The sequence below is a fragment of the Hipposideros armiger genome, unplaced genomic scaffold (assembly GCF_001890085.2).
Source record: "Hipposideros armiger isolate ML-2016 unplaced genomic scaffold, ASM189008v1 scaffold_619, whole genome shotgun sequence".
NCBI classification, from domain to species: Eukaryota; Metazoa; Chordata; class Mammalia; order Chiroptera; family Hipposideridae; genus Hipposideros; species Hipposideros armiger.
The window spans coordinates 416492-430134 of NW_017731969.1; the positions used below are offsets into that span (position 1 = coordinate 416492).

The 13643-nt window shown below is 45.0% G+C and overlaps 1 protein-coding gene across 1 annotated transcript in view; it reads right to left on the reverse strand.

Moving 5' to 3' along the window:
* C5AR1 (complement C5a receptor 1) overlaps window positions 1–2493 on the reverse strand; it is a 15976-nt gene extending 13483 nt beyond the window's left edge. The window contains exon 1 of the mRNA XM_019625197.1: window positions 2389–2493. Coding sequence (XP_019480742.1) covers window positions 2389–2391 — 3 coding nt within the window. The 5' untranslated portion in view covers window positions 2392–2493. The remainder of the gene's footprint in view (window positions 1–2388) is intronic.
* Window positions 2494–13643: the final 11150 nt, after the last annotated feature.

A 13643-nucleotide genomic window follows, 5' to 3' on the forward strand; every position in this document is an offset into this window, starting at 1 on the left:
TCCTCCACAACTAGACTGAAGAACAAAAACGACAGCAATTTGTCTGTCCCCCTTCCCCCAATTCCCCAGCACTGTTCCCATCCCCCCAATTCACCAATAAAAACCTTTAAAAAAAAAAAAAAAGAAATGCTTCTCAGATTGGCAAAAACAAACATGCGATATAACTGCAGATGAAGGTGTAGACAGATAGACACTCTCCGCACTGTATATGTGAAACGTAAGTTGATACAATGTTTGGCAATATTTGTTAAAAAAAAAAAAAAGCATTGACAGTGTACCAGAAACCCAGATGTGGGTCCAAAGATATAACTTTCATTTTAAAGATAGAATATTAGAAGCCACCTAAATCTCCATTGATAGGAGATGAAAACTCCCACTGGAGTTTATTATACAGCTAATAAAAAGAAAGAGGCAACTCCCTTGAAATACACGGGAATGATGATAGTACCTTCCTCACAGGTTAAGATGAAATTAGTAAAATGTGAAGTGCATAGCACAGTGCCTGGCATGCAGCAGGAGCTCAGTAAATGCTGGTTAATAATATATGATATTCATGAAAAAAGCAAGATGTTCAGATAATGTGTGAAACATAGTTCTATTTGCAGTGGCTGGGAGAAAGGATAGACATGTTACCTGCATTGAGCATCAACTGTATGCCAGGCACTGTTGTAAGAGGTTTCTATGTATTATCTCATTCAATTTAACGATCCTATTGTCAAACCACCACCACCCCCCCTCAAAAAAAAGTTTGAGCTCTAATAAAGAATTAAAAGGAGAAGCATCTGAGATCTTGCTCCGCAGCACATGTCGTCAGTTTGGGCTCAGATAAACTCTTACTTACAAAAATTTAAAAAAAAAAAAAAGAATAAAAAGCATTTGAGCAAAAGGAGTTGCAGCCCCAGAGATGCAAATTCAGAGAGCAACCTAAAACGGGGCTCCAGAGAGAACAAAGAAAGCCAGGCTTATAAAGGTAAAAACAAAGTGTACTTCTTTCATGAAAAGGAAGAAAGGATGGCTGGCGAAGTTCACAGGGCTGGGGTAGTTCCAATATGCAAATGAGAGGGACAGAAAAACTCTGAGGAGGAGAGAAAGTCCACATGTGACTCCTGCTGTTGTTCCAGGCGTTTATGGCTGGACTTTGAGCTGAGGTTAGCAATTGATAGCAGCGCTGAAAACCAAGGCTGGAGATGGATCCAGGCCCCACCTCCCTAGGAGGTCCAGATTCTAATTTAAATGACTCTCTTCGCAAAGCTTAGGCCATTGTTTTTCATTATCACTATGATGTAGGTTCTAATTCGATAGGATTTTTATCCCCATCTTAAAGATAAAGAGAAGGAGACCCAGAAAAGGCAAGTTCCCTCAGCTATTCCACAGACAGGCAGAATTTGAACCCGGTTTTAATTTGACCCCCATGTCAGATGACTCCTTACATCATTCCCTAGGCATCACCCTTGAGCACCTGTGGATTGTTTCTGGAAGGATCCACCACAAACTGGTGCCTCCAGTTGTCTCTCGGGGCAGCGAGGAAGAGCCTGAGGCTCTGGGGAGGGCAGGGAGAGTAACTTTTCACTGAATACCCTTTGGTAACTGGCACTATTTTATAGAGAGAAAAAGAAGTCAAGCTCATGGTGGACCCTATTCTGAAGTCCTGTTGGCTCAAGCAGGGTCTCAGAAGTGGGGTGAGGGCAATTAAGCAACGCCAGGCCCCCTCCCTGGTCCAGCCAGCATGGTCTGCCATTTCTCCTCTCACCCATGTGACAATGAGACCATCCGGCACAGCAGGTGCTAAATCAGAGCCTGCTCACCTGGACACGGGCCTCAGGGCACAGGTGTGTGAGGGGGGGGCCTCATGTAGCCTGGACACCCTCTCCCTCTGATGCTCACAGAATCCATGGGACAGTCTGGTTCTGTCACCAACCACTGAAGGACCTGGGCCATCTCTGCTCCTGCCTTAGTTTACCCGTCTCTACAATTCAGAACACTTGACCGACCTGGTGATTTAACTGGACCGTTCTTCCAAACTGGCTTCTTCCCCACCTCCCTACTTTCGCTCCTGCCGTTCCCGCTGCCCAGCTGCGTCCCGGATCTCTCCACTTGAGGAAGGAAGTCATCCTACACCACCCAACACACAAATTTCCTGCCCTGGAGGACCTTTGGATTCCAGCCCATGACCTTGCAGTTGCTCCTTGACAAACTTACTCCTTAACTGCAGCCTAGGAGTGGGACAGTCTGAGATGAGGGCGAGGGAAGAAGGGGGAGGTGGAGGATAGGGAGAAGGAGGAAGGAAAGGGAGGGAAAACGAGAAGGGGAGAGTTGGGGAAGGGAGGGACCCAGAGAGGAGAGGGCGAAGGTAGAGGGTTCTTGCACCCACATCCCTTCTAGACTCACCATCTTCAGTTCTCCTTAGTTCCCGCTTATCAAAGGTCCCTCCAGCCTGAGGGCTGTGGTTTTTAAAGCCCCAAGGGAGGGTGCAGATAACCAGGGAGGAAATGACCCGTCTCTCTCCCCTAAGGCTCTCATTGGTCTGCACACTGGGCATCCTGGCTGGGGCTTCTTCTGTGGGGCACAGAAGGGAGTCGAAGAGGGAGGTCAGGGCTAGGAAAACTGAGGAAGTTCTCTCCTGGTTCAAGGAGGGAGGAAACCAGATGAAAGAGACCCCCCACTCCGATCTAGATTTGGCCCCTCTCTGGGCCTTGGTTTCCCATTTGAGATCATCTTTCTCTTTCTTTCTAGGGCCCCAGGCAGCTGTGGAAAAGCTCAGGGGTCCAACTGGCTTAAGCTCCCCTGGGGTCCTGGGAAATGGGGATGCTAAACCCAACCTCCCAACCAAGTTGCTTGGAGGCCCAGAGAAGCAAAGCAGATGTGTGGACGTGGCCCAGCGCTTGGGGCTTTGAAGTCGGCACCCCACCCCACCCCACCAGCCACAACCATCCTCTCCAGTCTCATTCTGGGTTCTCATGGAAACATGCTGGAGCCTAGATTGAGGAAGGAGCCTAGATTAGTGTCCTACTGTTGCTGTAACAAATTGCCACAAATTGAGTGGCTAAAAACAACAGTAAGGGGGCTGGCCGAGTGGTGCGTTGGTTAGGAGTTGGCTTGGGACGCCAGCTCTGAGCAGCAGCACCCTGATTTGGGTCCCACATGAAGGCCAGTGACGCTGCGCCCTCTACAGCTAAGATGGTGAACAACAGCTCGACCTGGAGCTGGGCTGCCAGTGAGTTGCCTGCGATGGCACAGGCTGCAGTGGGACTGGCCGGCAGCGTGCACTTTCGTGAGCTGCCATGAGCCCCTGTGAGCGGCTGTGCAATGGCCAGCGAGCGACTGCCTCACCTGGGAAGAGCGCAATAATACCAACACAGGCCAGTGAAGCAACGTCCTCCACAACTAGACTGAAGAACGAAAGGACAGCAACTTGTCTGTTGCCCTTCCCCGATTCCCCAACGCTGTTCCCTCTCCCAATTCCCCAATAAAATCTTTAAAAAACAAAAAACAAAAAAACAGTAATGTATCCTCTCATAGCTCTGGAGGCCCGAAGTCCTAAATCAAGGGGTAAACAGGGCCACACGCCCTCTGCAGGCTCTAGAGGAGACTCTGTTCCTGCACTTCCGGCTTCTGGTGGCTGCCAGCATTCCTGGGCTGGTGGCCATCACTCCAATCTCTGCCTCTATGGTCACATGTCCTTCTCTCCTGCTGTGTGTCTCAAATCTCCCCTTGCCTCCCTCACATAAGGACCTTTGTGATTACATTTAGTGTCCCCCTGGAGAATCCAGGATCATCTCCCATCGAAAGATCCTTAATTTGTCTGCAAATCCCCTTCTGCTACATAAGGTCATGCCACAGGTTCCAGGAATTAGGATGCGGACATCGCCAGGACCCATTCTTCAGCCCACCACAATGAGAGCGATTACGATGATGAGTACAGACTCGGGCTCATTTTCCCACTCAGTTCTGCACTTCTACAACCTGTCACCCACCTCCTTCCTTCACAAATAGTATTTTTCTACAGCAACCTTCGATTTGGAACGGTCAAGCTTTCTTTTCATTTCAAAAGTAATCCCTGTACGTTGCAAACATTTGAACAATCCAGAAATGCACTCCCCCACAAAAAAAAAAGTGGGCTTTAATTTAAATAAGACAATCTTATTTATTATTGTTTAAATAAGAAATTTAGCAGAGGAACATGTATGAGAGAAGAAGGATGTGCTAATGATTTTCTTCTGGTTTACTAAAGAAAATTCACTACATACTTACATTTTTTAGAAGACAGGGATGTCAATTCAAATAATAATATTTATTAAGTTAGACAAGTATGAAACACAGGGACAACTCACAAGACCACCCTCACTTCTAACACCAACTGAAAAATTGGGGGCATTTCAAAGCCACCCTCACTCTGACACCAACTGCAAGTTTGAGGGTCCCCAAGACAACCCTCGGGTTTGATCATTTGCTAAGATTCCCAGAACTGTCTGAAAGCTATTATGCTCATGGTTACAGTTTATTACATTAAAAAGACAGAGATTAAAATCAGGCGAGGGAGGTGATGCATGGGGCAGCATCCAGGAGAGGTCTATGCCCATAGCTTCCAGTTGTCCTCTCCCGGAGAAGTCACAATTGCTCTTCCTCAGCAACAATGTGTGACAATACAGATGCAGCACTGCCAACCAGAAAGCTCAGCCCGGCTTTGGTGAGTCTTTTTGCTGGGACTTGGTCACGTAGACCTGGTTGGTAACCAACGTGGTAATCTTGGTCTCCAGCACCTCCAGAGGTCTAGCTGATACCTCATGACCCAAAGCCATCACCCTAAGTCACACTGTTAGACTATCATAAGTGGTCCAAAGCAGGATATTCCGAGGGCTTAGGATTACCTCCCAGGGGCCGAGGGCAAAAGCCAGAACTCTCTTTGGGCAAGGTTAAATTTTTTATTACACAACAACCAATCATAAGGACAGACTTTTCAGGGTTTAAAAGTTACCTACATAGGACATAACAACTAAATCTGAAGTTTAGATACCTTGTAAGATCCCTTTGTTAGAAATATTTACAGGGGATTTTTATGATACAGAATCATGTCTGTTTTCCTGAAATTGTGGAAGAAGAGGGAAAAGCTTTCTTTCTTATCTTGCTGAAATTTGTTTTCACCAGGAGTTAGAAAGAACTAAAGTTTCAAAATAATCGAAATGGGGTTCTTTCAGCTAGCACTAAGAGAACAACAACAACAACAACAAAATTGGTAGGGCTGACAACCCACAGAGTGAGAGAAGATACATTAGCAAAGAATTTGTACCTAGACTCTATAAAGAATTCTTACAAATCATAAGGAAAAGATTACCCAATAGAACAATGGGCCAAAGGTTTGACCAGGCACTTCATAAACAAGGACATCCAAACAGCCAATCAACACAAAGAAAGGTGCTGATGACCTTATTGGTCAACAGGGAAACACAAATTAAACACAATTTGGTTCTGCTATACATGTACCAGAAAGGCTAAGATGAAAAAGAAGGAAAATATGGAGTGCTGATGACCCTGTGGAGCAAGCTGAACTCTCATACACAACTGGAGAGAGTGAAAAATGGTGCAACCACTTTCAGAAACTGTCGGATGGTAGCTACATGTGTCAACGAAACACACACCTAAACTTTGACCCAGAAATCCCACTCCTAAGTACTTACCCAACAGAAAACAAGCATGTGTCAGCAAAAGAATGTGCTAGAATATTCATAGCAGCTTTATTCATAAAAACCAACAACTGGAAGCCAACCAAAAGTCCATCAGCAGTAGAATGGATAAAGAAATTGTATATTCATATAATGGAATACTATATAGCAGTAAGAAGAATGCAAAAACTAATAGTACAATAAAATAACAGATACATGCAACAAACAACATGGCTGAATCTCAAAGCCATTCTGTTGAGTGAAAGAAGCAGACACTAGACATACATACTGTATAATTCTGTTATATGAAGTTCAAGGACAGACAAAAGTAGATTTTGCTATTATAATCCAGGATAGAGGTTATTTTGAAGGGGTAGAAACTGTGAGGGGATTGGGGCAGGGGATGGGGGGCTGGAAACATTATTTTCCTTGATCTAGATGTTGATTACAGGGACACTCAGCTGTGAAAATTCATTATGCTATACCTTTATGATTTGTGAACTTTGTGTATTTTATGTCAACAAAAGTTGTTGTTTTTTATGTAGGCCTGAGAGGCTTAAAATTTACACAATGGAAAGGAAAGGGGCAGAAAAGGATTATGTGGCATAGGGCACCCATGGTGTTTTGTAACCACAGCTCCTAGCACCAGGCACAGCCTAACCCCATCTGGAAGAACTGGGCTGAGCAGGTGGCTGCAACTATCACACCTTAAAGAGAAGCAGCTGTGGCCAGCCACCTTGCCGGCTGTCACAGGAAGCCCAGAGACAGTCAGATGTTAGCCATCTATGCTGAGGCGCCTCAGGTGTGGCCACAGTGGCTTCTGAGGCAGGATGTGGTGGCCCATCAGCTGCCATGCTTGGACCCACACAGCCTTCCGACCCTGGCCGGGCTGACTCACCAGAGCTTCCGCCACCAGCTGAACCTGAGAACCAGGCAGTGCAGTAAGCACCAGGGAGAGGCTTGGAGGAAGGAGCTGCAGGATGCATCTGGAAGGTTGCCAGAAAACACCACCACCAGCAATAATAATAATAATAATAATAATAATAATAATTAATAATAATAATAAAAAATAGCAGTCAACACTCGCTGAACCATTGCCCGGTGCCAGGTGCAGCTCCACTCACTTCACAATAACTGAAGCCGTTTAAGATGAGAAGTGTTAACCCTGACAGAACTTAGAATGGGAGTTTATAGTATTACTACTCTGAAAATTCTAGAAGTTTCTAATTCTAATGCTGTAAGTGTATGAAGATTATAGCATCTCTGATTCTAAAATGTCAATTCTAAGAGTCTCTCGTTTTTTTTTTAATTGTTGCTAATTTATTTTTATTTTTAAATTTTTTAAAAAGATTTTATTGGGGAATTTGGGGAGTGGAACAGTGTTGGGGAATTGGGGAAGGGGAACAGCAAAGTTGTCCTTCAGTATTAGTTGTGGAGGGCACAGCTAGCTCAGCTTCCAAGTCCAGTCGCCATCCGGCCGACTGTCAGCAGCTTGCGGTCACTCAGCTCAGAGTGCCGTGTTCAGTCTTAGTTGTGGGTGGTCAAATCAGAAACCTTGTGGTTAGGAGCACATGCTCTCACCAGCTGAGCCATCCTGCTGCCTGTTGACAGCTCAGCGGCAGCTCAGCTCAGGCGCAACTCACTGGCCCACGTGGGAATCAAACCGGCGGCCCTAGTTGCTCAGAGCTCGCACTCTTGAGCAAGCTCTTAACCAACTGAGCCATTTAGCCAGTCTGCTAATTTACTTTACTTACATGCAGTAAAATCCACTCTTCGGGGTATACATTTCTATGGGTCTTGACAAAGGCATCAAGTCATGTAACCACCACCACAAACAAGACCCAGAACAGCTCCATCACCCCAGAAAGTTCCCTCGGGCTGCCTCCTTAGAGTCAGCCCCTCCCCCACCTTAACCCCTGGCAACCACTGATCAGTCTCCATCACCATAGTTGCCTTTTCCAGAATATACAAGAAATGGAATCTTCCAAATCTGACTACTTTCGCTTAGCATCATACATTTAAAATTCATGCACATCATTGAGTGTATCACAAGTTCCTTCTAATAGCTGAATGGTATTCCATTGTATGGGTGTATCATGTCTGTTTATCCACTCACCAATTGAAAGATATTTTAGTTGTTTCCAGTTGGGGGCAGTTGCTAAAAAAGCTGCTGTAAACATTCTTATTCAGGGTTTTCTGTGATCCTAAATGTTCACTGCTCCAAGGTGAACACCTGGGAGTAGGGTTGCTGGGTCATATGGTAAGTGTATTATTAGCTCTGTAAGAAATTATTAGTTTCCAGCAGCTGCTGTAACAAATGACCACAAACTGGGTGGCTTAAAACAATAGTAATTTATTCCTTCACAGGTCTGGAGGCCAGAAGTCTGAAATCAAGGTGTGGGTAGGGCTGTGTTCCCTTGGAAGTCCCTAAAGAAGTGTCCATGCTCACCTTTTCCAGCTTCCGGTGGCTCCAGGCATTGTGTGCGGCTGCAGCGCTCCAATCCTTGCCTCTGACTTCACATGGCCTCTGTGTCTGTGTCTCCTCTTCAGTTTCTTGCCATTGGGTTTAGGACCCATGTAGATGATTCTGGATGACCTCAACTTGAGATCCTTAGCTTAACTACATCTGCAAAGACTGTTTTTCCAAATAAGGTCACATTCACAGGTTCTGGACGGATGTATCTTTTGAGGAGACACCATTCAATTTATTACAGTGACAGACAATATTCCAAAGTGCCTGAACTATTTTTGCATTCCCATCAGCAGGTTGTCTTACTTTAAAGACCCCAAACTGAGCTGGGTTGGGGAGAATGAGGGGAAACAGGTCAGGTGGGGCTATGGCACTTCCTTAAGTGAGCCATCTTCAAGGCCACCTTTTACTCATAGCTTCTCGCTCCCCAAAGTACAACCCCCAGCCCCCTGCATCAGCATCTCCTGGGATGCAAGAAAGGCAGAATCTCAGGCCCCACCCTCACCCTGCTGAATTAGAACCTGTATTTTAACTAGAGGCCCAAGTGATTCCTGGGCACCTTACAGGCTATGAAGCGCTGGGTTAGAGAGCTTCACTGGGAGAAATTGTTCAAAACTTCCTGTATCGCCCTCATTCCATGGATGGTTGCCCCCTGTGTGGATGTTTTAAGCCCGCTCCTTTTTAGGGTCTATCTCTATTGTTGTGTTTGGTCGTGAGTAAATGCATTTGCGATAGGCTGAAAATAAAGGCAGAGAGGGGCCAGCCAAGTGACTCAAGTGGCTCAGTTGGTTAAGAGCTTGCTCAAGAGTGTGAGCTCTGAGCAACAGTGTCACTGATTTGATTCCAACATGGGCCAGTGAGCTGCGCCTGAGCTGAGCAGCCACTGAGCTGCCAACAGGCAGCAGGATGACTCAGGTGGTGAGAGCATGTGCTCCTAACAACAAGGTTGCCTTTCGAGATAGTGGGCTATGCCCGCCAGCAACTACAGACTGAACTCGGCACCTTAGGCTGAGCTGCCGCCCAGGTGGCTCAGGGGATAGAGCATGCGCTCTTAACAACAAGGCTTGCCGGTTCAACTCCCCCCTACGCCCACCCGCAACTAACTGAACACAGCACCTTGAGCTGAGCGCGACCGGACTTGGAGCTGAGTTTGCTGCGCCTTCCACAACTAAGATCAAAGGACAACAACTTGGCTCTTCCCCTCCCCCAATTCCCCAATAAAATATTTTTTAAAAATTAAAATAAAATAAAGGCAGAGATGTTTTCCTGGAAATAAGCAATTTATATAATTCTCTAACTTTAAACTGTTTAATATGCCCCCCAAGAAGACAAAGTCTGAAGAAGAAGAAAAATGCACATGAGACAAATGAAACTAGAACAAGACCTAGAGAGGAATAGCCGTTTTGCTTGACTTTCCCCAAAAGCAGCCTCTGAGATAATGTCTTGGGTGATGGTAGTTTATTTGGGACGTGATCTCAGAACACAGGAGTGAGAAAGGAGAAAACTGAGTGAGAAAAGGGAGAAAAGCCAGTGAAGGGTGGGTTAGTCAGTGGGGTACAACTACGAGCAACTGGGCTCAGTCCTGCTGGGGATCCCCTGAGGAACCAGGCAGAACATGCCCCAGTCAGGATCTTCCCACTGCAGCACGGGGAGGCTGAGGCACTGATGCCCTCACTCCCATCCCGCTTTGGGTATGGGTTGCCCCAGGGGACATTAACTGCCCCCCATCCACTTTTTGGGTTGCACCTGGAGTACAGGTAAGTTGAGTGATGCCAGAGAAAGCTGTAAGGAGACACATGAGTGCTGAGCTGAGAGGCTGTCTATGTTCTGGAAACTGCCAGCCCCAATGGCGGGTGAGCCCAGGTGGGTCAAAGGCAGGGAGGGGCACCCACAGTGTCCACTACACACGGATGACACTTGACAATTTTTTCTTACCAGAAAATTGTCTCCGCTCTAGCCAGAAGCAGTAATTCTCATTCTGTCCATATGCTTTGGGTGAATAGACATCTGTTTCTCTACTTCACCTCTCAGTCTCAGTCAATGCTTCAAGGAACCTGATGTAAAACTGTCAGGTTTATGGAGCCCTGAATTGTTACCTTTTCTGAAGTGCAAAATTGTCAGCATGCCCAGGAGGCTCAGCTATCTCAGTCAGGCAGGAAAGAAACTATACCCAGTGAAGTAGAGCTAATAAGGCATGTAAAACAAGCATAATAAATATCCTTGGAGAAATAAGGGAGGATATTGAAAACTCAACGCAAGAAGAGAATGTTATGAAGTAGAACCTAACTGGAGATAAGGGCTATGAACAACATAATTATTGAAATAAAGAACTCAAGAGGTGTTCTTTGGCAGAATAGATACAGCTAAAGAATAAATGAGTGAGCTGAAAATACAATCCCAAAAGGCATCTGTAAGGGATAGAGAAAAACTCTAAGGGAAAAAAAAATTAAGATATGTGGATGATATAAATAAAAGTCCTAACTTCTAGCATATAGACTCTCTCTGAAGAAGAGAGAGCGTGGCAAGGGAAGCACTGTGTGAAAAATACTAACTAAGAATTTTATAACAAATATTATTATAAATAATAACTAAGAATATTAACCAAGGGGCCAGCCAGGTGGCTCAGTTAGTTAGAGCACAAGCCCTGAGCAACAGGGATGCTGGTTCGACTCCCGCATGGGATGGTGGGCTGTGCCCACCCTCAACGAGACTGAAAATGGCAACTGGACTTGAAGCTGAGCTGTGCCCTCCACAACTAAGATTGAAGGACAACAACTTGACTTTGAGCTGATGGGTCCTGGAAACACACAATGTTCCCCTTCCCCAATTCCCCAAATATATATATATATATATATATATATATATAATTAACCAAGAAAGAAAGACACAATACTTCAATACTGAAATGCTTACTGCATGATGAGCAAGACAGATGCAGTGAGGAGGGATAAAAAAACCAGATAAACATTAGCAAAATTATAAAATATCAAAGAACTAGAGAAAGTCACCAAAGTGACCAGACAGGAAAAGAGAGAGACTACTTATAAAAAAATAAGAATCAGATTGGCATCAACTTCTCCACAGCAAATCTAGATGCAAAGAGATAATGGAAGAACATCGCCCACATGACGATAGATTATAGTTCAGAATGCGGAATGGAATAACCACAAGACAGATTATTTAACTGCAGGGTGATATTCAAAAGCTCAGAAAATTTGCCTCCCATAGTCACTCTTTGAAAGAACTCAGAAACAAGAAATGGAATTAATTCAAGAGGAAGAAACAAGTTGGTGGAAACAGGTGAGAAAAAAAAAGTTGACACATATCTTGCATCATGGATGGGGAAGAGGCTTGATCACTGCACTGTACACCTGAAGCTGATGTTGTATAATATTGTATGTCAACTATAATTGAATATGTGTGTATATACATATATATATGTATATATAGTCATGGGACGTGGAGTATAGTGTGGGAGTGGAGTTAAGGGATTTGTAATAGATATGTATGATATTGGGGGGAAATGGGGCGGCGGATTGGGGGAGGGGGGTTGTCACTTCGAGAGGTAAAAAGTATGACTATTGCACTGTGTTGTATAGCTGAAACTAATTCTAAAAAATGTGTATTTCATAATAAAAAATCATTTAATAAAAAATAAATAAATAAATAAAAAGTTGAGATCACAAAAAGAAATCCTTGTACATACAAATGTGTATATAAAACTCAGTGATACCAAAATATAGATGGAAGTGAGGGAAGGTAGGTGAAAGCATGCTTAGGTTCTTGCCTTGTTTGAGTAAAACACTGATAAAAAAAAATTAGGTATTAGTATTGCCCCTCAATAAGTTAGGGGGATCACTAATGGTATTATCATTGCACTCTTCCCGGGTGAGGCAGTCGCTTGCCGGCCACTAGACGCCGCTCACGGCGGCTCTTGGCAGCTCACACAGGTTGCCGGCTGCTCTGCCTCTACGGGAGCCCACTGCCGCCCCACTGAAGCTTACGCCGGCGACTCATGGCAGCCCAGCTCCAGGCCGAGCTGTTGTTCACCATCTTAGCTGTAGAGGGTGCAGCATCACTGACCCTAATGTGGGGTCCGAACCGGGGCCCTGCTGCTCAGAGCTGGTGTTCCAAGCCAACTCCTAACCAACATGCCACTCGGCTGGCCCATGATAAAGTATTTTAAATGACGGTAAAATGGTTGTGGCAATTGAACAAAACGGCTAAGGATGCAAAATCAAAGTAAGATACTTCATTAGTAAATCCATTAGGCATATAATATAGTTATTATGTGCTATTTTTACAACCTTATTGAAGTATAATTGATGTACTATAAACAGCACATATTTAGAATGAAATGTGTCCGTGAAACCATCACCACAATCAATTTAACAAACGTTTCCATAACACGCAGAAATTTCTCTGGGGTCCTTTGTCATCTATCCTTCCTTCCATGCTCATCCTCAGGAAACCACTGAACTGCTTCCTGTCATTGGAGTTTGCATTTTCTAGAATTTCCTATCAGTGGAATCATATACTACGAGAGGGTTTCTTTGGCCTGGCTTCTTTCACTCACTGTAATGTTCTGGAGTTTCATCATATCATCGCATGTACCAGGAGTCTATTCCTTTTCCTCGCTAAGTTGTATTCCATTGTACAGTGTGGTAGACAGAATAGCGGTTCCTGGGTGCTCCATGCCTATATAACTGACCCCTCCCAGAAAAACCCAAAAAAACCCTGGACACCACGTTGAGCCTTCCTGGTTGGCAATATTCCGAGTGTGCTGTCATGTGATGTTGCTGGGAGAAATGTGCCGTCCACATCACTCCAGTGGGACAGATAACTGAAAGCTCGAGCCTGATCTCTCTTGGACGCTGCCCTTTTTCTTTTGCTGATTTTAAGCTCTGTCCTTTCACTGTAATAAATCACAAATGTGATGAAAACAGCTTTTCTGAGTTCACTCTTTCTGTCATGTGAGGACACAGCAAGAAGACGGCCGTCTGCAAAGCAGGAAGTGGGCCCTCACCAGACTCGGACCTTGCACCTTGATCTTGGACTTCCTGACCAGCCTCCAGAATGATGAGAAACAAATATTTGTTGTTTAAGCCACCCAGTCTATGGGAATTTGTTATAGCAGCCCAAATGGACTAAGACAGCTAGGTAAAAAAATATCTTAAATATTAATGGCTTAGAACAATACCTTTTGTTGTTCTTGGTCACAAGTCTATGGGTCAGCTGGATGACTGATGAGCTTATCAGTCAGCTGTGGGTTGATAGGTGGTTCAGTTTGTGGGAGTTGGCCGGATATCAGCTGGGAGCCTTAAGTGTACTTGGTGCACTCTCCAGTTAGCTCAGGCTTACCTCTGTGGCAGTAGAAACTTCCCAAGAGAGCAGACAGAAGAAACAAAGACTCTTGAGACCTAGACTCAGAACTGACACAGTGTCACTTGTGCCACATTCTATTGGACAAGGTCTGCCAAATTCTAGGGGTGGGGAAACTGACTCTGTCCCTT